Consider the following 26,792-nt stretch of genomic DNA (forward strand, 5'->3'; position numbering starts at 1 on the left):
AAAACGTTTATCACCAATAGCAATGTGTGAGAGACTATACCATTTTGGTGCCAAGTAGCCCTTGGAGTTCCCCCAAACACTTCAGTAGGAAACCATTAATAAAGCATCCCAATGAAGTGTTCGGAGGATCTCTGAGGGACACTTGGCTTTTCCTTCATCTGTATTTGCTTGAAGTTATTTGCTTTGTTTTGAAAATAAACATGCCAGAATTACTTGGTATATATAGCGAGAGGGAGTAGAGGGTATTTTCTGATCGATGAACATGGATACATCAGCAGCATGAACATGGTTGCCATCGTGTCTCTATTAGGAGATATATTTTCCCATAATCACAATTTTCACATAAAGGGAAATATATGAGACTGACAAGTTATGCTGAGGACCAGGTGAACATGGGTATCCTATTCTCATTTGATCATCTATCCAATAAACACGACCACATTCAATCTCTGACCTACCATATATAACATATCATCATAAGATTTGATAATGGGAAAGTGATGTATATTGATTATTCATTCAAAGTTAGAATTGAATCGAATATACCATGACTGCAATATCATGTAAAGAAATGATGCATGCTGATTTATATATAACGTTACAGACACAGCAAGAGGCAGGACATGCAAATTTATGCTCTAATTGAAGTTTTTGTGAAAGATTTCCTATTGCAGGTCCACTAGTCTGATTCTCTTATTACTCTCATAAGCTCCCTCGACTGTAACCCCACTATGATTTTCAAGTTTCAACCATTACCCTCCAATTATGTTCAAATGTGTATAAACCTTAAAAGGCGTTGAAAGATTCTCACATCTACATATTCACCCTACACCTATCACCATATATTTGCAAGACTGCATCTGATTGTGCACTTGCTTGTAATTTTCTTTTCTTCTGATTTTGTAGCCTGTATTTTACCAGTTAGCTTCCAATCTTTTTTATTTTTATAAATCTGCGGTTCTAGAAAAAAAGTAGTATAGAGAATGAAGAGCAACTTACCAAGTAAATAAAGATCCAGTAGAAAAAAATTGGTTTATCAATCCCCTTCTTTTCTTTTCAATTGATAACTATAGTTACTCTTGGTGATAACGAAGAGCATTGGCGATGGAGTAGACTTTGAATGATACGGGAAAGGAAGCAGCAACCTTTTGACCATGCAGAGGTTTTCCGATTGCGTTGAAGGAACGGTTTTTGTTTACATAAGTTGAATAAAAATAAACTAGTTAACGATTTATTTAAGGTTTAAAACACAAACCAATAATAAGCCGATTTAATGTAAAAAAATTTACAAAAAGTAGCAACTATCAAGAACAATTAGAAAAAGTATTAAAAACAATTTTTTCAACAAAATTTTAAATAAAATCATTTTTTTAAAGTAATGTAAAACTATATTTGGAAAAACATGGTGCAAATTTGTAAAAAACAAACCCGAACAAAATTGAGTTTTTTGCAAAATTATAGTTACGAGTTGGCGTTGTAAAAATATGATCGTTTACAATGCATTTCCAATTATAGGGCTGTTTTACAAAAATATGGTTGTTCCGAGTTGGCATTGTAAAAATAGAGTCTTTTACAATGCATTTGCAAATGTAGGCTATAGCCCATTCAATCACCGAAATTTACTTTTATCATTTCAAAAATTTACATTTGGGCCCTTAAACTATCATAACGTATTTATATTTTTTGTTACTATCTTCTATTTATATTTTATATTTATATTATTATGATTTACTAATTTATTTATAAATTTATTTCATTAAAATGTATCTTTATTATTTATTTTATTAGTATCTTCAATTCAATATTAATTAATATAGTATCCGTTGTTTAACAATTTTTTTTTCCAAATTTATATCCAAAGTTTACCTTTATTATGAATTTAGTGTTTACGTTTTAATTTTTTTTTCATAACTTTGTATTTTTTTTTACGAACTCCTTTTTGTTTTATAAAATAGAGTAGTTTGTTTTAAATATTTTTACAACTTTGTTTTATATATCTTTTAAGTTTATTTTCACAAATTTGTTTTCTATGAGGTTTTTTAAAGTTCAAATTTTATATTTAAAAAAAAACATCTAAAAATGTAAAAAAGTTATAAAAACATGCTAAGATATGTGAATATATGAAGTTAAATAACGTTTCTTTAAAAATAATAACAGTCTTTAAAAAAACTAAAAAAATAAAACTAAATAATGTGATTTCTGAAGTAATGAATTTAAATTTAATTTTCTTTAATGAGTTGTTTTTAAAAATATTTAAAAAAAATGGTTAAACCCTAGATACTATATAAAATCATAATAACCTGTTTTAAACAACTTTATAATTGTTTATGATTTTATATGCTTTCATAACTAAACAAAAAAAAAATATTTATTTAGCACTTACAAAATAGTTTTATTTTTCACTTTAAGTGGGAATTCTTAAAATCATCTACTTGTTTATAATTTATACACTTATAGTAATATATAGTAATAAAATGAAGTATCATATTGAATTAAAGACACTAATGACAAAATTATAATAAAATAAATGACGAAGTAAACATTTTAAAGAAATAAATTTATAGATAAAATATTAAAGAATAGTAAAGATATAATATCAATAAAATATAACAAAGAATATAAATATAATGTATTAATATTTAATACACTTTAAGGGTCTTACATATAAATTTAATAGATGAAAAAAATATCAATAAAAGTATTAAAAATAAAAAGATATGCATATAATATATTATCATAGTTTAAGGGCTTTAAACATAAATATTTAAAAACAAAAAAAGATATGCATATAATATATTATGATAGTTTAAGGGCTTTAAACGTAAATATTTAAAATGATAAACGTAGATATTTATGACTGAGTTGGCCACAGCCCTATATTTGCAAATGGATTCTAAAGGGCACCATTTTTACAAAGCAAAATGGGAACAACCCATTTTTGCAAAAAACTCAACAAAATTCATAAAAAAAATAAATAAATCTAGTGTCGAACTAACTATAGCTCGTCTCACAGTAAGCAATTTTAATTACAGTCGTCGTCGGGGTAGTTATGTGTGGGGGGGAGGGGAGGGGGTGTTTATTTCCGATCGGTTTCTGTGGGGACAAGCTCATGAAGTCAAGACGGATGGATGATGATGGCTGCTTTAGGGTATGCTAAAATACAGTGAATTCGAAGCAACATCGGGAAGGATCATTGAAATGTAATCATCACCAAGTAAGTTCTCATGATCATGTTCAGGGTATCCATGAATAAAATAAATTCCAAGAGAAATTCAGATGATAAGGACACCATCCTCCACGTTACAACTAGATAGATCGATTGAGAGGGATGTGAAGATAAGAGATGGCGATTTCCATCTACGAATACCTCTTAGATTCGATTTTAAGCTAATTTGATTCAATTGGTGAGTGGAGGAATCTAATGTTCTAAGGTCTGAGTTATTCCACTTTATATTGAACTTAGGTTTGAAGCTTCTAGTGGAAATCAAAATCCGTTTCGTGTTCATTTGAGGGCCAGGGTTTTGTTTTCAACCATTTCCATATAATTGATACGGTTGCAAGCTCTGATTTATCACCCACTAGATAGATTTGGTGTTTTAGGGTGATGATTATGAACCCTATGTTTCCAGATGGGGGTTATTTGTGTTGGATTACCGCCAGAGACTGGCGGCGAGAGCGAGCGGATGATTCAGATGCTCGAAGATATGCTTCGGGCTTATGTATTAGATTTTGGAGGGAGTTGGAATACTTACACTCCACTGATTGAGTTCTCCTACAACAACAGTTATCATGTCAATATTGACTGATCGTTGTTTAAGATGTTACATGGAAAGAGGCGCATGACCCCGGTTTGTTCGGCGGAGGTCGGGCATCGGGTCATGGGTGTGCTAAGGTGGTACTCAAGACCACTGATTTGATTCAGCAGGTGGGCGACAGGTTGAGAGTCGCGCAAAGCCAACAGAAGAGTTACGTAGATCGGGAAATTCAAACCTCATTTTTCAAGCGGGAGATTTGGTGCTTCTGAAAGTGTCACCTTGGAAAGGTGTCATCCAATTTTGGAAGCGGGGAAAGTTGGGCCCCGTATTCATTGGTCCCTTCAGGATTTCATCCCGAGTAAGCAAGGTTGCATTCCGTTTGGATTTTCCTGATGAGCTCATCCGGATCCACAAAACCTTCCATGTGTCTCAGCTTTGAAAGTGTGTGGCCCATGAGCCCATAATTGTTCCTTTGGATGACATTCAGGTTGATGATCGTCAGAATTTTGTAGAGAGATCGGTGGTGATCTTGGATCGGAAGACGAACGCTCTACGCAACAAAGGAGTATCTCTGGTCTAACAGTAGCAGCTGAAGGGTTCTGAATGCAAGTGGGAGCCTGAGGCGGAGATGCGAGAGCACTACCCTTATTTATTCGAGGCAGCTGACTTCGAGGACGAATGCTAGTTTAAGTTGGGGAGAGTTGTAATGTCTTCACTTCTAGGTATTTTAAAATTTGACCCTTGATTTGAGTTTGGATTTCAAATTTAGTCCTAAGGGGTATTTTCATAATTTTTGGGTAGGACTCTCGTACGTTGGGAGTAGGTGGCCAGGGTGCAAACCCAAAACTTTATGGTTTGGACCCTATGTAAGATTCATTATAGCCCCATACCCTATTTTATCTTCAGCCTCCATCCCTATCTCGAAACCCTAAAGTGAGTGAGTGTGTTTTGAAGCTTAAAGAGCCTTTCTGGCACCATTCTAGTGTCTTGCTGGTGAAGGAGGAACCTAGAAGTTATGGTGTTTCACTCAAGGCTTTGGATCCTGCAACCACTCCGTCTTGTGCATCTTCTAGAGGTATAAAGCTCCAACTTGACAAATATTTCATTAAGATCTAGTTTAGCTTAAAGTTAGCACCTTTTGTCCCAAATCTTGATCCTTGTGAGTATGGAGTACTCCAAGATGTTTGAGTTGTCCTTCCAGATGTTATAGGGTGTGTTAATTCATAAAAATAAGATCTTGGACATTAGTTCCTTCTCATGCATGATCTAGATTTTGTTAATGGGTCAAGTGTAACATCCCAACTCCCAAGTATAATATTTGACTAATTTACTTTCATCATTTCAGAACAACTCGACGATTTGGATGCCCCAACTTGCTGAGTAGAGGAGTTATTTGGCCACGTGATTTTTAGAGTCTTCTCCATGAGTTCGAGGACCCGAACACGACGAGTAGGTGCTGAGTGAGAAAACCCTAATTTCCAGGGTTTGTGTCCTATTTAAAGGACATTAAGCCTTCATTTCCGCCTCCCTTATCACCCTAACACACTATGAAATCCGAGTTGTAACCATGTGGGAGAGAAAGAGAGGCTAATATTGTGTGTTTTAGTGCATCTTTGGAGGAAAATTGAGGAGCAAAAGGCTTAAGACGAGAGGGCGCTTTTAGATCTTGTGTTCACTCATTCCTAGCTTCAGTTTGAAGGTAAAAAGTCACCACCTTGCTCATTGTTTGGTTAAAACTCGTTTCTAGGGAGTTTAGGGCCAATTTCCATCCTTCTTTGAGTTCTAGAGTGTTTTAAGCTTGCCACCGTGTTGAGATTTCGGATCTGGACCATATGTAGTCCTTTGAGCTAAAAGATCCAAACTTTATCAAGTTGGTGACCTATTTTTATGCATTAAACCCTATATAGAGCTTGTTTTGGCATTTCGATCCCTAGGTGTCATGCATGGACGTAAAGCTTGCAGCTTTACGTAGTATTTCAGCCTTAGGAGGCTATATCTAGAGTTTGGGACATTATTTATGCTTAGAATCATATGAATGAGAATTGGTCTAGAGGGACTCGACGAGTACATGAGCCAACTCGATGAGTCAGCTAGGGTTTTCCCCGATGGACTGGACGCGTTACAACTCGGCGAGTTGATTAGACAGCTCAACGAGTAGAGTTGGACTTTCCCGATACTTCTCAGTAAAACAAAGGAACTCGACGAGTCGCGTAGATGCACTCGACGAGTTTAGTAAACATGAACTGTTGACTTGAGCGTTGACTTTCATTGACTTTTAGGGTTTGGTCAACTATGGAATTTAGAGACCATGGAGGGGTAAAATGGTCTTTTCACCTGTTTTTAGATTTAGTGGAGGAATTAGCTTAACATCTCAGAGTGGTTATTACAAATTGCTTATTAGAGATAATTATCTTATGTAGGCGGAGTCTAGACTGTTCGTGGGGTACTAGATCTGCTTGCTTTCTTCCGAGGTGAGTCTTCTCACTATACTTACCTGAGCGGTAAATACTATGTGACCGGAGGGTCTTATTTGAGTTATCGACCAGAGGGTCCTGTGTGTATATACCAACTTACATGATATTATGCATTTTGTCTTTGTGATATATGCTATATTATTATGTGCTTTATTGAGTTAGGATCGGAGGGTCGAAACCGAGTTCTGAGACTGGAGGGTCTTCACTGAGATATAGGAGTGGAAGGCCCAACCTGAGCCGTGAGACCGAAGATTCCTCATTGAGACACATGACCAGGGGATCCACACTGAGCCGTGAGACCGGAAGGTCGTCACCGAGATGGATAAGACCAGAGCGTCCATGTCAAGTTATAGCCATGAGAGGCTTATTATTTGTGTATGTGGTATTTTGGGGAAATCACTAAGCTTCGCGCTTACCGTGTTGTGTGTTATTTGTTTATATATTTCTAAGGATCTCGGGAAGGCGCCAGCTTGATTATACACACCAGTTCGAGACTATGATGAGGATTCTAGGATATTATCTGGTGTTTTGTTGAATTGTATTATGACATTTGATAAATTGCAGTATTGAGAAAATGTGATATTGATTTTATGGGATTTAAAAATGAAATTTTTGTTTGAAATTATAGAGTGTTACATCAAGAGACTAGGGCTTTTGGTAATAAGGTCTTATTAGCCATGAAAAACCATAAAGTTGGAAACTTTATGGTTTAGAACACTTGTTAGGGTCTACATCTAGATTTTAGACGTAAGTGCTTAACGATTTAGCACTTAATGGTTGAGTGGGTGGCAGCCATTAAAGTTGGAAACCAAATGGTACGCTGCGCGTTCAGGGTCAGCCCTTCGACATTTGGTCAATCAAGCAGTACGCCCCACATTCAAGTTATTCAAAATTCTCGGTCGTACTTTGGAAGTAAGTAGTGATTTAAGATTGTCATGGAGAATTGGTAGATTGTCCATGGTGATGCACAAAGAAAAAATTGGAACTAATGCTCATGAGTACTTTAAATGGAGATTTTAAGGTATCGGAGTAACCCACACTTAGATATTACTCCATGGATTCTATTACAAGTAATTCTAAGATGGTAATATCATATAATCTTCAAATGGAGATGCATGATATTCTCTCCTATAATATTTTTAGTGTTGGTTTCCCACAAACGTTGATCGTAAATGGTATTCATAAAGGGTTTGACTAGATATGACATGAGGAATAGGTGGAATCTTTGTAGTCGAAGTTTATTTGTTAGCTTCTCCTCTAAAATATAAAAATAGATATCATTGTTCCCCTCGATAATTTGGTGTTGACATTAAAATGCATGGTCCTACTCAGATTGAATTGATCGATCAATTATGCAGTTTTCTTTTGATTGATACAAGTTAGTATCAGGAAACAAAATCTTGAACATTTGAGATTGAATATATCTATGTCTCATGTTCATATACATATCTTGAAGAAGAAAGGAATATTTGATCACTTATCTAATTGATATATCACAATTTTATGTTGTGAGTATGGCATATCCTCAACCACCGCCAGCAATTTACTATCGCCATTAACCACTGTCATCACCATTGCTGGCAACCAATAACCAACGGTGAATTGCACATATTTTTTGTTTATTAATACACTATTTTTTTAATGTAAAGATATTAAATTATTTGGTGTGGTTTTTATTTGAAAGGATATTACTTAATGCCTTTGAAAGGAAATTACACAATGCCTCCTACCACAATGTATTGAAATGACCACATATGTTTGTCAGGATGTCAGGATCTTCATGGCAAACTATGTATTGATCGTGTTTTGAATTATACAGTCAACTTAGACCTCGTAGTTCAGAAACACCTTGTATACATATCAAGGATTACGTCCAAAAATAAATAAATAAATAATTGTCTAAATCTTTTTTTTAGCCTATATATATGGCTTAGACGCACCATTTGGAAAAGATTGATATTTTTGGTGTTGAAAAATAATGAGTTGATTATGAGTTCACAGGTTCTCTTAAATCTTTTGGTTTGCACGATAACTCAGTCATATACATACATACATATATATATATATATATATATATATATATATATATATATATATATATATATATCCCTTGTGAAATTAAGCAATGTGTCATGGTGAAAATCAACCCACCTCATTTGATTGTGAACAGTTTTAAGTATTAATAGCCCCAAGGAAGAAACACAACCCCAAATTCCCCTATCACTCACAAAATAAACCCAAAAGGAAAAAAGGAATAACGTGAAAGAAGTTAGCGATAAACATTTAGACCAGGGAACCGGGTAGAACCGGTACCGGAACCGAATAGAACCGATTGGGTCGGGATGATATTTTTGTGGATTTTTGGAACCATGAACCGACAGAACCAGCAAAAACTAGAACCGTGTGTTTCTATTTCTCGAGGACCGATTCCAACATTGAACACGCTGCAAGAACCGGTAGGAACCGGAACCAATAGAACTGGCGGTCTGGTTCGGTTCCTATTTTCCACCGAGTTCGGTTCCCAGACAGGTTTCGGTTTGGGCCGGTTCCGATGCTCATCCCTAAAAGAAGTACAAAGCTCTCACAAGAGGTATTGTTTTTCATAATTTAAAACTCACAACCCCAAACCAAGCCTACTATTTTAAGTAAATATAGTTGGGTCAACCCCTAACTCTTTGTGATACTCATGTTATTCTTACTACTAGATCCCTCCCTTTTTCTTTCCCTTTTCCCCTCACAAACTCCTTTGAAGAAATAAGGAAGGAATTCCCTCCCCATTCTTCTTTAGGTTAGTTTGACTTAGTATTCTTCCATAGGAACTAGTTGTTCATCGACATCATCTTGAGTGGTTTTCTCTAAACATTTCCCACCAGGCATTCACCTTATGGGTGGCGTTGAAAGATTGACTCCGAACGCAGGATGAAATTTCGTATATAGGAACCCCATCAAAATCTCATTTAGTCATTTGTAGTTTACGTAACTTCTACCCCAATTCTCTCTACCACCTATTCTTCAAACAATAAAAACAAACAGACTTGATCATAAAGAAAAGGTACCTATCCTACTTCTACGTGAACTTCCTTAAAGCTAGGAAGAACAAGCCTATGACCTGGTAAACCATAATAAAACTTCTAACATACAAGAATAAACGAGTGAGTTACAATATGCTAAACTATTGTAAACCCATGAACTGATCCACAACTTTGACCCATGACCCGAGTGATCCGTTAACACACCGATTAACCCAACAATCACCCCCGTAATCGGTTGTTCACAACATTCACTCACTGTAGCGTTTAATCTTTCGACCCATCTCGATTTACGACTTTTCCCGGATACCCCGACCTCCACCTTAGTCACAACTTTTCCCGGACACCCGACCTTCACCTCGGTCACGTCTAAAGTTCTCCATACCTGGTTGTTGTTTGTTACCACACAGAATCTGTTTTCACCTAACAGTTCTGTGAAATGAGAGCCTTCTTCCACCAATCAAGAAAACAAAGCAACCCGCTTTTCCCGTCTTCCTTCACCTGCAAAAACGAAACAAACCTAAAGCCACCTGCTTGACGGATCTTTTATGTTCATTTTCTCATGCATCTTCGGTAACTCTCTCCATTTTTCGGTGACATACCCACAACCTACCACCAGAATCACCACCTTGTCGGACACCACCAAAACAAAAGATAGCCGGCAAAGAAACCCACCAACTAAACACCTTCTCCGCCATTAACCATTGACAAACACCAGCACTTTTCACAACCTCTGCTGTCTCGAACCTGCTTGTGTGAAAAGACCTTCAGCTTTCTGCTCCCCGCAACAAAAAGGTCACTGCCAACCACCCGACTTCCACTGTGATGGCAGCCCCCCACCCGAAGGCTCCTCCCCTTCGGAAGTCGACTCTCAAACCGGCCCTCTTCAACCTTCGCTCTGATACCAATTGTTGGATTAGATCTTTGAAAACACACACAATCACACACACGTAATGTAGATTTTGAGTTTTACTACTTAAACATTTTTCATTGATCTCACAATTAACATTTAAATAAGAAACAAACAAACTTGATAAAGATAAGGTACCTATCCTACTTCTACGTGAACTTCCTAAAAGCTAGGAAGAACAAGCCTATGACCTGGTAAACCATAGTAAAACTTCTAAAATACAAGAATAAACGAGTGAGGTACAATATACTAAACTATTGTAAACCCAGAACTGATCCACAACTTTGAACAATGACCCGAGTGATCCGTGAACACACCGATTAACCCAACATACATTCCACTAAATACGCCATGCAATAACGAAAATTTTCAAAAAAAAAAAAATCAAATTCCAATCAATCATTCATAATAATACCAGATGGAAGAAAGGGGGCAGCTGCCAAGCAATGAAAATCCAGTCCAACTTCCGTGAGGTGTTTGTGAAGCCGGTCACCTACGGCCTTAATAAGACCCATCTGTGAGTCATGTTTTTCCTTATTGGACAGCAGCCGCCTGCGTCTCTTCTCCAAGTCTTATCTCTCTATCAATTTCATCAATCTCTGAATCCAGTCTGTTTCCTTCCATCTGTGCCTCCTCCATTTTCTGTGTGATCCCTTTCAAACGTTGTTGTTGGAGATCCTCCTCCTCCTGCTTCTCCTTTATGAGAAGCAGCTGTGTCAACCGATCTCTTACCAGCTCCACCTGAAACCCATGAAGTTCCAGTTCCGCCACCGTTTCCAAACACTCCTCTATCGCGCTTCTCGGATCCTCAAACCGCAGCGCACAAGTCTTGTCAACCACCCTGGAAAAGGTCACCATGCTACCAATGGCCACTCCTTCCCACTCGCTCTCCTTCACGCCTTCCAATGCTCGGAAATGTGGTTTCTGTGGAATCGTACGCAACACTTCTATCGATTCTATTGTCTTCCACAGTGTAGGGCTGCTTATCTTAAAGGGCAAATTATCACCAAAACCTAAACCTTCTTCTCCCTTGGTTCCTCCACTTGGAGGAGATTCAGAGTCTATACCGATTTGTCGTTTAATACTCATGGATTTAAGTAATTGCTGTTCCAGTAATGCATTTAGAAAATTTCTTTAAACCCAATCACCTACTAAGAAACACGTTGTGTTAAAGCTAATAATATGCGTGAAGTATAAATCATTAAGAAAGATTGCTAACCAACTGCAACTGCATATGCTAATGTACATAAAAGATCACATGCATGATGAAACGTTTACCAGCAATAGCAATGTGTGAGACTCTAGTATTTTGGTGTCAAGTAGCCCTTAAAGTTCCCCCAAACACTTCAGTAGGAAATCATTAATAAAGCATCCCAATGAAGTGTTCGGAGGATCTCTGAGGGACACTTGGCTTTTCCTTCATCTGTATTTGCTTGAAGTTAATTGCTTTGTTTTGAAAATAAACATGCCGGAATTACTTGCTATATATAGAGAGAGGGAGTAGAGAGAAAAATGTGAGAGTGACGAGTTATGCTGAGGACCAGGTGAACATTGGGTATCATATTCTCATTTGATCATCTATCCCATATATATGACCACATTCAATCTCTGACCTACCATATGTAACATATGCGCATAAGATTTGATAATGAGAAAGAGATGTATATTGATTATTCATTCAAAATTAGAATTGAATCGAATATACCATGACTGCAATATCATGTAAAGAAATGATGCATGCTGATTTATATATAACGTTACAGACACAGCAAGAGGTAGGACATGCAAAATTATGCTCTAATTGAACTTTTGGTAAAAGATTTCCTATTGCAGGTCCACTTGTCTGATTCTCTTATTACTCTCATAAGCTACCTCGACTGTAACCCCACTATGATTTTCAAGTTTCAGCCATTACCCTCCAATTATATTTAAATGTGTATAAAACGAATGACACTTTTACCACTAAACTATACCCGCTACAGTGCAAATTATTATATATAAATGGATCTTTTGTCGAGGCGCTTCTGTTTATGTGTAGATGGACTTCTTATACTTATATAAGAAGTATTGTTATATAGATATATTTTACCTAGATAGTAAAGTGACCCGTTTAGGAATTCCATGAACCAAGCCCTTTTCTTTTAACTCAGTGGTAGAGTAATGACATGGTAAGGCGTAAGCCCTCGGTTCAAATCCGATAAGGGGCTTTGTATTTTTTTTTTCAGTCATAGTATTCATATTTGAAAGAAGAATAGCGATATTATTTTTTTCCTTTTTTCTTTTTATTGTCTGAATATTCAGGAGCTAAGACCATTCCAATGCCCCCTTTCGTCATGCATAAACTAAACCAACAATTAAGATAAGCACGAAAATTAAAACTTCTACAAATACAGATACACCTAATACATCAAAACTCATTGCCCATGGATAAAGAAAAACCGTCAAGCCCTTTTCTTTTAACTCAGTTGTAGAGTAACGACATGGTAAGGCGTAAGCCCTCGGTTCAAATCCGATAAGGGGCTTTGTATTTTTTTCAGTCATAGTATTCATATTTGAAAGAAGAATAGCGATATTATTTTTTTCCTTTTTTCTTTTTATTGTCTGAATATTCAGGAGCTAAGACCATTCCAATGCCCCCTTTCGCCATGCATAAACTAAACCAACAATTAAGATAAGCACGAATATTAAAGCTTCTACAAATACAGATACACCTAATACATCAAAACTCATTGCCCATGGATAAAGAAACTTAAAAGGCGTTGAAAGATTCTCACATCTACATATTCACCCTACACCTATCACCATATATTTGGAAGACTGCATCTGATTGTGCACCTGCTTGTAATTTTCTTTTCTTCTGATTTTCTTTTGTATGTATTCTGTACCCTATATATATATATATATATATATATATATATATATATATATATATATGTGTGTGTGTGTGTGTGTGTGTGTGTTACTTAGACCAGTTTACAATATATTGGCCCAATTATATCCCTCTTTGGTTCGAATTGACACGATTTTGATCGAACTAAGTTGCAGTTTATCGACAAAAGATAACAAAGTTAATGTAATTGGGTTACCCGCTTCCGAAACCGAAACCACCGGTTCCAGGACTGGTTCTAAAAGTTTAACAACTGCCTAGAACGATTCTGGTTTCGGTTCTAACTTTCTAGGAACCACCTGTTCCGGTTCTTGCCAAATGAGGCGGGTACCTGCCTATGCTCAACCACCGCCAGCGATTTACTATCGCCATTAACCACTGTCATCACCATTGCTTGCAACCAATAACCAGCGGTGAATTGCACATATTTTTTGTTTGTTAATACACTATTTTTTTAATGTAAAAATATTAAATTATATGGTGTGGTTTTTATTTGAAAGGATATTACCTAATGCCTTTGAAAGGAAATTACACAATGCCTCCTACCACAATGTATTGAAATGACCAAATATGCTTGTCAGACTGTCAACATCTGCATGGCAAACTATGAATTGATCGTGTTTTGAATTATACAATCAACTTAGACCTCGTAGTTCAGAAACACTTTGTATACATATCAATGATTACGTCCAAAAATAAATAAATAAATCATTGTCTAAATCTTTTTTAGCCTATATATATGGCTTAGACGCACCATTTGGAAAAGATTGATGTTTTTGGTATTGAAAAATGATGAGTTGATTATGAGTTCACAAGTTCTCACAAATCTTTTGGTTTGCTCGATAACTAAGTCATATATATATATATATATATATATATATATATATATATATATATATATATATATATATATATATATATATATATATATATATATATATACCTCTTGTGATATTAAGCAATGTGTCATGGTGAAAATCAGCCCACCTCATTTGATTGTGAACGGTTTTAAGTATTAATAGCCCCAAGGAAGAAATACAAGAGACCCATTTACAGTCAACCACATTTGCATTCTAATCGTGCTTTGTAACGAGTGATCTTACCATTCTAATCCTTTTTAAGTTTGTACACCCATTTATAGTCAACCACATTTGCATCGGGAACCAGTGGAACAAGAGACCAGGTGTTATTTCGTATGAGGTTAGCATATTCTTCAACCGTGGCGGCTCGCCACTCGGGTGATTTCTTGGCAATTGCAAAGGTGGTGGGCTCAATATCAGAAGAGCTTGTAGAGACGGCATAGGCAGACGGGTCATAAGGGACCCGTGGTTTTGGGTTCTGCCGAAGATGGGATGGTCGGACACAAGTGGATGGCTCGGGTTGCACAAAAACAGATACGGTGGATTGGACAAAAGGTGGTGAAGTTGGTTCAGTAGTGGAGGTTGGTTCGTTGTTGAGAACCGTAGAAGGTGACGGGCTGGTAGAGGGAGTTTCGTTGAGTATAATAGAAGGTGTCGGTGGTGTGGCAGTATTAATGGGATTATCTGAAGATGGAATAATTGCAGGGTAACTGGAGATGTATGGATCAGGAGAAGGAGTGGTAAGCGGAATGGGTGATGGTTGTAAAAAAGGAAATTGTTGCTCTACAAACCGAACATGACGAGCTATATAGATGCGATCGGTTGTAGGATCGAGACATCTGTAACCATGATGATCAAGGTTGTACCCAAGAAAGACACAAGAGATAGAACGGGAATCCATTTTATGGGTATTGTATGGACGAAGATGATGATAACACAGACAGCCAAAAACACTTAAGAAAGAGTAATCCGGTTTGTGAGAAAAGGCATGTTCAAGAGGTGACACATTTGACGAGGTACGGGATGGCATACGGTTGATTAGATAAACTGATGTTTCATATGCAAAATGCCAAAAACGAGAGGGCACGCCAGATTGAGCAATTAAAGTGAGGCCAGATTCTACAACATGTCGATGACGATACTCCACAAAACCATTTTGCTCACTTGTGTGTGGGCATGAACGACGATGAATGATGCCAAGGGGAGAGGAAAATTGTGGCAGATTTCGAAATTCTCCACCCCAATCTGGTTGAACAGATTTGAGTTTGGTTTTAAACTGTCGCTCAACCATAGCAAGAAAGTGTTTAAAAATGGCATAAACATCAGATTTTTGTTTTAAAGGAAAGATCCACATGTAACGAGTAAAATGATCAACACAATGTAAGAAGTAATTATGTCCATCAGAGGAGGTAACGGGGGCCGGACCCCATACATCACAAAAAACCAAATCTAAAACGCATGAGCTTTTAAAATTAGACAATGGTAAAGATAGTTTTGAGAATTTCCCTATATGACAAGCATTACAAGGAGAACTCGAGTTTTTATGTAAAACAGGAAGAGAGTATTTAGATAACATGGAATTCAAAAGTTGTGCATGTGGATGACCAAGCCGTTGATGCCATGTATGGACAGGAGCACGAACAGCGGTGAAGACACTCCTTGAAACTGGTTGAAAGGATGGAAGTTGAAACGAGTAGAGCCCATGTTCACTTGGGCCCGTGAGGAGGATATTGCGCGAAATTCCGTCCTTCACACCATAAAAAGTATCATGAAATTCAAAGAAAACGTTATTATCATGACAAATTGTTGAAGAGAGAGAAGATTACGTTTGATTTGTGGAACATGAAGAATATTGGTTAAGGAAAAAGTTTTCTTCGGAGAATAAAATTTAGTGGAACCAATATGTAAAATAGGTAAGCCATTACCATTGCCAACATGGAGGGACTCGTCACCATAGTATGGTTCAGTGGTTCCGATGCTAGAGTGATCTGGTACTACATGGCTTGGCTGTTAGAGCCGGTATCAAGAAGCCAAGGAGTTTGTGCATGTAAGCGATACCCAGCATGATTAGCCGAAGGTGGCAGGGTCACGATTGGGGAAATCTGATGGAAGGTGGCCAATGCCACACCAGTTGCATGTCCCATAGATAGTATTCTGATTAGAGGCCCAAGTAAATTCCCCTTTACTATTCTGATTGTTTGGAGTACGGCCTTGACTACAGTTGTTAGGAAAGCGACCACGGCCACGGTTGTTTGGAGAAGAAGTGAAAAAAGCTTGAGATTGTTGATTAGCAGGATGTAGTTTGAAGCCAAGTTGGGAAACAAGTTGAGTTAAAGCTTGCATGGAGTCTTGTTGTAAGGGGATTGTTGCAGAAGTCATTCCAGTAGCATTTAAGTGAAAAACCTATGGTTGTGGGACAACAGGAATGGACTGTTTAATCATGTAATCTTGATCAGATAGCAGCCCATTCAATTCATTGAAGGTTGTAGGAACCTGTCGAGCAAGAAGAGTCGACTTTAATCCATTATAGTCGTCACGAAGACCTGCAATAACAAGCATGACAAGGTCTTTCTCTTTAAAAGGTTCACCAATATTAGCCAAAGCATCAGCATACTCCTTTGCCCGATTAAGATATGTTGAGGATGTTTCATCTCCTTTCATCTGAATCTTTAGTAATTGTGTTTTTAGGGTATCCCTGGAAGAGGTATGAGGGGCGTATGCTCGTTCCAAGGAAAGCCAGACTTCACGAGATGTAGAGGTACCTTGAACATAAGGAAAAGCAGCCTCTGAGATCGTCGAGATGATCAACATCCTGACATGAACATCGTTAGAAACCCATATAGGATAATTAGGGTTTGGTTGGGATGTCGTGACAGGCTTTTTGTCTAATGAGGAGGTTTGTTCAACCAGTGGTGATGGACAGGGAATGGTACCATAAACATATCTGATCAGATTGTTTGTAACAAGGAATGGATGAATCATTATTTTCCAAAAACCATAGTTGGTTGGGGAGAGAGTAAATCCGAATTTTTGAGAGTTGTGAGAAGTTTTCTCGACAATGGTGAATGCAACAATCAAGGCCATTGTGCAGCCAAATAGAATCAAAAAAAAAACCAGGGCTGATGAAATGAAAGAACAGAACCTGTGTGTTGGATTGCTGATTGTTGTTGAAGGATCAAAAGACTTGTGATTGTCGTTGTTTGAAGATTTGGGATTTTCGATTATTGTTTGATCGACGGTAAGAGATGTTAGGCGCCGATTAGGTTTGGGAATAAACAAGCTCTGATACCATAATAATCTTGATAAAAATATTGTGTTGTGTAGTATGACCGATATATATATATATATATATATATATATATATATATATATATATATATATATATATATATATATATATATATATATATATATATATATATATATATATATATATATATATATATATATATATATATATAAACTACATAATTACACTTTATATCCTTCTAATTCTAGACTATATCATAATTGTCTATTACCTCACAAACTCCTTTGAAGAAATAAGGAAGGAATTCCCTCCCCATTCTTGGTTAGGGTGGTTTGACATAGCATTCTTCAATAGGAACTAGTTGTTGATCGACATCATCTTGAGTGGTTTTCTCTAAACATTTCCCACCAGGCATTCACCTTATGGGTGGCGCTGAAAGATTGACTCCGAACGCATGATGAAATTTCATATATAGGAACCCCATCAAAATCTCATTCAGTCATTTGTAGTTTATGTAACTTTTACCCCGATTCTCTCTACCACCTACTCTTCAAACAATAGAACCCAATGATTTGATGGGCAAGACTATTACTGATTATGTTTGCTTGAGACTCTTGAGTCTTGCTAAAAAGCCCACCCCAAATGTCGCTAAAGCTAAGGTCTTTTGGAGCCTTTCTTTGCAGAACGGAGATATCACCACAAAGTGCCCGTTTCACTTTCCACCCACACATATGTTTTTTTCCATGTCTATGTTGTTAATGTTTCTTTAAAGTTATTTATTGGGCTTTTGAGACTGCCTCCTTGACTTTTATTGTTTTATGTAGTTTTTAGCTTGTTTTGGCTTATGGGGCATGTCATTCCCCATAATTGTCAATTGTCAATTGAATGTCTACATTCCACTAAATACGCCATGCAATAACGAAAATTTTCAAAAAAAAAAAAAAAAAAAAAAAATCAAATTCCAATCAATCATTCATAATGATACCAGATGGAAGAAAGGGGGCAGCTGCCAAGCAATGAAAATCCAGTCCAACTTCAGTGAGGTGTTTGTGAAGCCTGTCCCCTACGGCCTTAATAAGACCCATCTGTGAGTCATGTTTTTCCTTGTTGGACAGCAGCCGCCTGCGTCTCTTCTCCAAGTCTCTTATCCCCCTATCAATTTCATCAATCTCTGAATCCAGTCTGTTTCCTTCCATCTGCGCCTCCTCCATTTTCTGTGTGATCCCTTTCAAACGTTGTTGTTGGAGATCCTCCTCCTCCTGCTTCTCCTTTATGAGAAGCAGCTGTGTCAACCGCTCTCTTACCAGCTCCACCTGAAACCCATGAAGTTCCAGTTCCGCCACCGTTTCCAAACACTCCTCTATCGCGCTTCTCGGATCCTCAAACCTCAGCGCACAAGTCTTGTCAACCACCCTGGAAAATGTCACCATGCTACCAATGGCCACTCCTTCCCGCTCGCTCTCCTTCACGCCTTCCAATGCTCGGAAATGTGGTTTCTGTGGAATCTTACGCAACACATCCATCGATTCTATTGTCTTCCACAGTGTAGGGCTGCTTATCTTAAAGGGCAGATTATCACCAAAACCTAAGCCTTCTTCTCCCTTGGTTCCTCCACTCGGAGGAGATTCAGAGTCTATACTGATTACCCGTCGCTTTCCTCCTTTCCCTCTCATGGACGAATACACTTTTCCCTCCTGTCGATGTGCTTGTACTTTTACATTCTCGTTATTCTCATGATCATGATCGTTAACTGCAACTGCAACTATAAATGTGAAAAACTATGAATTCATGTTCATCATCAACCAAAATCTCCACTGATATGTGATAAATATACTATACCTCCTGCTGCTGCTGAAACTGGAGTCACGGGACTTATGGCTTGTAATTTAGGTGGTCTGCCCCTCTTCCTTTTTGGAGTTGGAGTTGGAGAAACAATTTCAGCTTCCTCTTCCCCTTCCTTTCCCTCCTGTTCACATTTCACAATCACATACTTACATACATAAAATAAGTGAGCAAGTGTAATCTGTAATGTTCTCACCTTATCAACCACTGTCAATGGTGCAAACCCAACACATGGAGATGCTTGTTTTGTCTCACCTTCTGCAACATTGATCAGCTGCTTAAGTTTCTTCTCTTGTGAGACTGTCATCCCATTACATTGGGTGACATATTTTTCCACATTTTCTTGGATTCTTGTTTTGGCTGGATTGTCTTCAGCTCCTGAAAACTCTTTTGTTTACTCCTTGAGCTCTTATATAAGATTCTAAAAGAAGCAAAAAAACAAAAAAGACAAAGGCAGCTAATCACACACCTTCGCCTATAAGCTCGGTTTCCAATCTCCCCTTCTTTCTTGAAGAATCCATTGTTGGAGTTTTCAGTTCAACACCTTTTCCTCGTATACTACACTGCAACAAGTCAAAATTCAAGCTTGGTCTTCAATATTGGGCGAACGAAATTTAAAAAAATAAAATAAAACAAGTATTGCTTAGTAAGGCAAAATCCCTTTCTCACATCAGTTGCCTAACCAAAAAAATGTTCAACTCATGACTTTCATTCCATGAGAAAGATTCTCAGTTTTACCAAAGGCTTTGTCATTGATTACACTTACTTCTGTATCCAACCCCTCAGATTGGCCATTTGTATTTTGACTTAATAAACTTGGATCATCAGACCTAATTTCATTTTCCAGTCTCCTGGAAGGCAGTGAATTCTTATCATTGCTGTCAAGATCTGTCTGATTTGTTCTCTTTGGTAATGAGGTTGCAGTGGTAGATTGTTTAGGGGTTGTCTGCTCAAGCTGTTTGGACTGAGTTGTTCTCCCATCTGTTTCACCCTTCACAGAATTACATTCACCCGGTCCCTGTAAAACAACAATCTTAGTACTATTCACATAACTACAATTTACAAACAGTGTGTGCTCAAAGAAAGCTAAAACTTGAGAGGTCATGAAACAAATAAAAAAAAACTAAAGCAATTGCCTCCTTACATTAATAAGGAAGGAAATTGCAATATCAGTACAAGCAAACAAGACATAATCAAGGATCATATACAGCCAAGAGAGCCCAGAAGAATAATTTTGGTGGGCCCACCTACAGGAGGGCACCCTTGAGTCAAGCTCCCTCAAAACCTTTTCCCAAACCACAACCCCAAAACATGCTATAGGAGGTTGTAGATTTATGTGTATTAATTAAAGAATAATCTTGGTTATTGTAAATGCCTGAATTATAGGTAGAATCCCTGATTTACAGCAATCAACACTGATTCTAAGTTTCATACAAGTCCAAAACATCGCACAGTAAAAATTGCAGATGGCACATCCTCCAAAGTTGCGGGTGTGGGTTCAGTCAAGATAAACCCAAAACTAACCCTCAAATCTATTCTTTATGTACCCAAATTGGAATATAATTTACTGTCTATTTGTAAAATTACACATGAACTCGATTGTGTGGGTAAGTTTTACCCAAATATTTGTGTGTTTCAAGACTTGGGTTCAGGGAAGATGATTGGCAATGCTAAGACATGTTATGGACTTTATGTCTTACAAGATGACACTCTTTCTGTCATGACATCTCAACAATTCAGTTTGTTCTCTTTAAATAGCCAGTCTCGTTCCAATAAAGATACATGTTGTTGCACTATCGTCTCGGTCATCCGAATTTTTGTTATTTGTCAAAAAAAAATTCCTCGTTGTTTATTAATAAACGTCCCGACTCTCTTTGCTATGAAATTTGCCAACTCGCAAAACATACTCTAAACACTTATTATAGTATACCATACACACCTTCCAAACCATTTTTAATAATTAATAGCGACATGTGGGGTCCCTCACAAGTTAAGACTATAACCGGACAAAAATGGTATGTATCTTTTATCGACGACCACACCAGGTTAACCTGGGTGTATCTCATGAATTTGAAATCAAAAGTTGGTGAAATTTTTAAAAACTTTCATTCTATGATTCAAACTCAACATCACACCAAGATTCAAATCCTTAAGACGAATAACGGCAAAGAATTCAACTCTATTCTTAGTCCTTATCTAACTCAACACGGTACCCTACACTTAAGCTCATGTGTAGACACCCCTCAGCAAAATGGAATTGTTGAAAGAAAAAATCGACATCTCCTTGAAGTTGCTCGATCTCTCATGTTTTCTACTCAAGTTCCCAAACACTTATGGGGTAAAGTTGTTTTCACAGCCACCTACCTTATATACTGAATGCCCTCACGGGTTCTTAACTTTCAAGCTCCATATCAAACTGTCGTGAAGTTATTTCCTCATACAAAATTCATCAGTCTTCTTGATCCTAAAGTCTTTGGCTGCATTGCATTTGTGCACAATCACTCTCAGAGTTATAGCAATTTAGATCCCAAGTCTATTAAGTGTATCTTTATCGGGTATTCATCACGTAAAAAGGATTACAAATGCTATTCTCCTGCAACAAGTTAAATATATAATTCTATGATGTTACCTTCTTTGAAAATCATTCTTACTACAAATCTGAGCTTCGGAGGGAGAATGTAAATGAATCTCATCTTTGGGACTTTATTCCTAGTGTCGATACTTTATCTTCAGATACCAATCAGAGTTCTCATACTCAACCCTCCGGTGTTCAAGATGAGAGTCCCTTTATCTCAACTCCAGTCATGGAAAACTCTTCCAATCCTCCATTCATGGCTCCGTCTCCTTGCCAAGAACCAACCGAAAAAGAAAAGGAAATTCTTGTGTATACACGAAGGAAGCAACCAGGCAATGACATATAGAGCACGCAACACGTCTTGAGGACTACCACGAATCTGAACCAGGTCAATCATGTAATTCTAAATATGATAATGTTGATCACAAAGATGATTTAAATTTACCTATTGCTTTGCGAAAAGGGCTTCGTGCATGTACAGAACATCCGATTGGCAACTTTGTGTCCTATAAAATATTGTCACCATCCTATTAGGCCTTCGTCTCTGTTGTTGATAGCATACAGATTCTTTACACAATTCAGGAAGCATTGGCTGATTCTCAATGGAAAGAAGTTGTACAAAATAAGATTAATTCTCTGGCAAAAAACAATACATGGACACTCAACAATTTACCATGTGGAAAGAAAACAGTTGGTTGCAAGTGGGTTTTCTCTGTAAAACATAAGACTGATGGGAGCATTAAGAGATTTAAAGCTCGTCTTGTTGCTAAAGGCTTCACCCAATCCTATGGGATTGATTATCAAGAGACATTTGCTCCTGTGTTAAGCTTAATATTGTTCGTGTACAGCTATCCCTTGTTGTAAATAAAGATTGAGCCCTACGTCAACTCGACATAAAAAACGCATTCTTGAACGATGACCTTGAAGACGTTTATATGAATATTCCATCGGGCTTCGAGAATTACTTGAACAGAGAAAAGGTTTGCAAACTCAAGAAATCTCTATATGGTCTTAAAAAATCCCGACGAACATGGTTTGGAAGATTCACCAAGTCAATCTTTCAAAATGGGTACACCCAATGTCAAGATGATCATACTTTATTTGTCAGATTCTCATCTGATAAAAGGATATATATCCTAATTGTTTATGTGGATGACATCATACTGACCGGTGATTATGTGGAAGAGATAGAAAGATTGAAACACTTCTTATCTAAGGAATTCAAGATCAAAGATCTTGAAAATCTTAGATATTTTCTAGGCATGGAAATTGCTCGATCAAAACTTGACATCTTTATCTCCCAACATAAGTATGTCCTAGACTTACTACAAGAAACAGGGATGCTTAGACGCAAACCATCCTCAACTCCTATGGACTCCAACAAAAAGGTTGAATTAATAATTGACAACCCACTTGCAGAAGACAGGGGGAGATATCAACAATTAGTGGGACGCTTGATCTACCTATCACATATACGACCTAACATTGGTTTCGCAGTAGTGCTGTCAGTCAGTTTATTGGCACCAATGACATATATTTCAATTATACTATGCAAAGTCATAGGACGTTTCAAATCAATATATTTTCTTTCATAGGTGTTATGACCTTTTCAAGGATCATGTTTTGGTGTTTCAGAATGTGTTGTTATTAATTTTCTGCAATGCAACCCTTTTAAATGTAGAGTGTAGACAACAAAATCATCCACATAGTCCATATTCAACCATCAAACAGAGTGGAACAGGTGCAATTGAAAAGAAAGCAGATCAATTACAATTAACCAAGTAAATGATGATATGAATACCTGGAAAGTAGTGAACCATTTTCCGCGTTTCCACTTCATACGTGGCCTTACACTTGAGCAATCAAATTCTATCTCTCTTTTTGTGTGTTTAAAGAACACGTTGTACCTATTATCAGCAAGTTTTTTGGTAACTACTCCCCTCCACCAACCAAAATCATAGTAAGCATCCACCTTTTCCAGCAAAACAAAATCCATATCCTTGAGGCTGAGATGAGGTGGTGAGGGTCGGATGTATTGGTAATCTACAGTAACTTTATGACAAGTTGCTTCATCACCAATTCCTGGCTGCTGATGCTCAACCAGAAAAGAAGTGTTGCCCAAGTTTCCTACAACAGTTGCAGGGAACCAAACCTTCAGATTTCCTACCTTAATACGCACTTCGACTCTTTTGCCTACAGTGAACAGCAACCCTGCTGTACACTTTCGAGAGTTTTTTGAATGGGAAACAATGTCAGAGGAAAAATTCACAATGAATAAACTCAAAACTTAAAACCAAAAGTTAAAAATTCACTAACCTTTTTATGTTCCTTCAAAAACGTATCAACAACGTTTTTCTTGAAATATTGAAGAAGGGGGACATCTTTTTTCGGATTCATACTTGCTTTGTTCATATAAAATAACTACATAAAAAGAAACGAAACGATATTATATATTGACATACTGTTACCTCTATTTAAATTTTACCATAAATACAACTATAACAGTGTTGAAGTAACCTGTAGAAACAAAACACATCCACCTAGATATTTTTGTTTCAATCCTTTTCCATTCTGAAAAGAAGCGATGCTCTGCACCAGAGTTTCAATGGCATGTGTTGCCCACCTCTTGTGATTCATATCATCAATGTTATTTAAATACTTCCCATTTAAGCTACCCCTTCCTGGTGCACAGACAATACGAAGCAAGGATAACAGAGCATAAGCTTTTGTAGCAATGTTCATGTCATTGCTTTTAAGATGTACTGCAATTTTTTTATTGGATACTGTAAACTGACAGGGATTACTATCTGCAAACAATGTGTTTAACTCTTTTGAAGGATGATTTTTCAAATCAATCTCTTCCACACCATCTTTAATTCCCATGATGTTGGTAAATTCTTCAGGTGTGACTCTATAGTCATGACCATTGATATTTAGACTCTTGTTAGAGACATTGAAGATGGATACTAGATCGAGTATAAGATCACTGTTTCTCACCCCACCATCCAGCTCCAAAAGACTCTGAAATGGGCTATCTTTCAAATTGGTTCTCAAAATTGTACACCTGTCTTCCCCTAATTCTTTCCAAGTGTTTACAAATTCAGTGTCTGAGCACTGAATTCTAGTCCTTGGTCCATTTGTCTGCCCATATGTTTCATTTTCCTCCTTGGGCAAAACAATCCACATGTCTTTAATTTTCTGTTTTTCTGCAGCATTGGATACTTCTAGCTTTCTGTTATTTTTATTGTTCCATTCATTCTGAGAATCCATTTGAGCTTATATTTATAATAGCCTGCATTTTTATCATATAAGATGCATCAGCAACAAAAAATAGCTCAAGTTTTGGTGCATAGATACAAGTTTAAGTAGTAATAACTAAAAGATCAATACATCAAGTTTTGATACAAAATAATTCTACGAACTATAACAATAATAGTAGCAATAATGCTCAAAACCAACCTAAAACACTACCAAGCATTAGAATGAAATTAAATCTATGAGCTATGACAAGAAAATATTCATATTACTGATGATGGAATCAAGAACATAATTACTTAATTACTCTTGGCTTGAGCAACATCTGCACTAACTAATTCAATAACCTTACAATAAATCGATCAGGAATACTAATCATCATAAAAGATCAAACTATCATAGTCTTGAAGTTTTGTTCTTGCCATTTTAAACCAAAATTACCGGAAACCTGTTTTGAATCGATCCATCTTTTGAGCAAGTACAAATTGCACCTTTGCAAGAAACAACATTGTGCTTAGAAAGCACCAGATGCCGAAAATAATGAAAGCAATAGGCATAGATCAGATATAAACCTAAATCGACAGCTCTTCACCAAATTTACAACTATTTGATGCTAAAATCACTCAAAACAATATGAAGTTGATATAATCAGAGGACAGAGACTGATAGAATCGTTACCTGGCTTGCTGGCTTCTTCAAGCTAACTTCGTCAAGCACTCAAGCCAATAAACACTCATTCTAATTTGGGTTCGTGCCTTCGTCGGTTCGAGGTGAAGTAGCGATCAGCAAGAATTGTGTGGGTACGTCAGTCGTGAAGGTGAACAGGTGAAGAATTGCGTGGGTTTCGTTCGTACGTCAGTTCGAGCAAAAGCCTGCGATCGAGCTAGGGCTTTCTTTTCCCGTTTGACGGTGGGGGGAGATTTGGGCGCCAATTCAAAAACAAATAAGAAAAATGAAGGTGTTTTAAGTTTGTTTAGGTGGTGATGGGACTACATAAAACAATATTGAATTGAACCGTAAAGCGATTGGTAGCACTAGGAGTCTAGGACACAATACAAAGTTATATTAAAATAACCAAATTGTAGCAGGCTATTCTAGGTATCATTTAATTTTCTAAGTTTTAGGGTTTTGTGATGGGACTCGATGAGTTGGGGAGCTCTAACTTGTCAGGTAGAGATCATTTATGAGGATGCGGGACTTAGAACTTACTCGACGAGTCGGAAGGCCCCGACTCGACGAGTAGGCGCTGTAAAGGAAAACCCTAATTTTCAGGGATTTGTACCTTATTTAAAGAACTTATTACTCGTTTGTAGCCTCTTTCATCGTTCTTACAATCTAGAGAGAAACCCTAGTCGTATCTTGGTGTTTTATGGAGTATTTGGGAGCTATGGAGAGTGGATCTTGAGCTTTTTAGAAGGAAACTTGAAGGTTGTAGAGATTAAAGTGAGGAGAAGACTTTGGATCCGGCATCTACCTGTTGTTAGCATCCATTTAGAGGTAAAAAGTTGCTACCTTTTATCTCTTCTTACTTATATCCCATCTTATGGAACATTATGGTCACTTTTGATGCAAAAATGGTGTCATACTCGGATTTGGACTTGTCATGAGGATATGGTTCCGAATTTGTACACCTCTAGGTCTCTCATGACATAAAGTTGCTTCCTTTACCTAGTCTAAGCCTTTTTCCATGTCCTAAGTGTTGCATGAACCCTAGTTTTAGTGTTTAAGCCTTAGGAGGCCTTGCATGCATGTAAAGTCTGCAAATTTACGTGGTAACTACACCATAAGAGGTTGAATATGTAATTTGGAGCCTTGGAATCCACTGGAAAGGACTGAAGGGACTCGACGAGTTGCTTAGCCAACTCGACGAGTCGGGTGGGGTTTTCCCATTTTCGGGATCCAGAGTGATTTTGGTGAGCTGATTAAGAGATTTCAGTCAAGAGTTTTAAGTTTAG

General features: G+C 37.2%; 1 protein-coding gene across 2 annotated transcripts; it reads right to left on the minus strand.

Moving 5' to 3' along the window:
* Positions 1 to 17,928: 17,928 nt before the first annotated feature.
* LOC145041468 (DUF724 domain-containing protein 7-like) lies at positions 17,929 to 25,810 on the minus strand. Of its 2 annotated transcripts, none has more exons than XM_078989558.1 (9): positions 25,516 to 25,810; positions 24,100 to 24,874; positions 23,899 to 24,003; positions 23,384 to 23,803; positions 19,774 to 20,025; positions 19,477 to 19,570; positions 19,204 to 19,385; positions 19,005 to 19,131; positions 17,929 to 18,921 (listed from the first exon to the last, which is right to left on the minus strand). In XM_078989558.1, the coding sequence occupies exons 2-9, from the start codon at positions 24,850 to 24,852 to the stop codon at positions 18,131 to 18,133; spliced, it is 2,724 nt and encodes a 907-aa protein (XP_078845684.1). In that variant the 5' UTR covers positions 24,853 to 24,874; positions 25,516 to 25,810; the 3' UTR covers positions 17,929 to 18,130. The 2 variants fall into 2 exon arrangements, with proteins under 2 accessions (XP_078845684.1, XP_078845683.1); XM_078989557.1 differs by having other exon boundaries at positions 17,930 to 18,927; positions 25,516 to 25,809.
* Positions 25,811 to 26,792: the final 982 nt, after the last annotated feature.

This window comes from Lactuca saligna, chromosome 4 (genome assembly GCF_052625555.1).
Source record: "Lactuca saligna cultivar CGN05327 chromosome 4, ASM5262555v1, whole genome shotgun sequence".
NCBI classification, from domain to species: Eukaryota; Viridiplantae; Streptophyta; class Magnoliopsida; order Asterales; family Asteraceae; genus Lactuca; species Lactuca saligna.

Coding starts and splice junctions, on each gene's coding strand:
- LOC145041468 (XM_078989557.1), bottom strand. CDS start 24,852: ATGGATTCTCAGAATGAATGGAACAATAAAAATAACAGAAAGCTAGAA. Junction 23,804..23,898: donor TTTTGAAGGAACATAAAAAG/GTTAGTGAATTT, acceptor AACTCTCGAAAG/TGTACAGCAGGGTTGCTGTT. Junction 19,132..19,203: donor CATTGACAGTGGTTGATAAG/GTGAGAACATTA, acceptor AAATGTGAACAG/GAGGGAAAGGAAGGGGAAGA.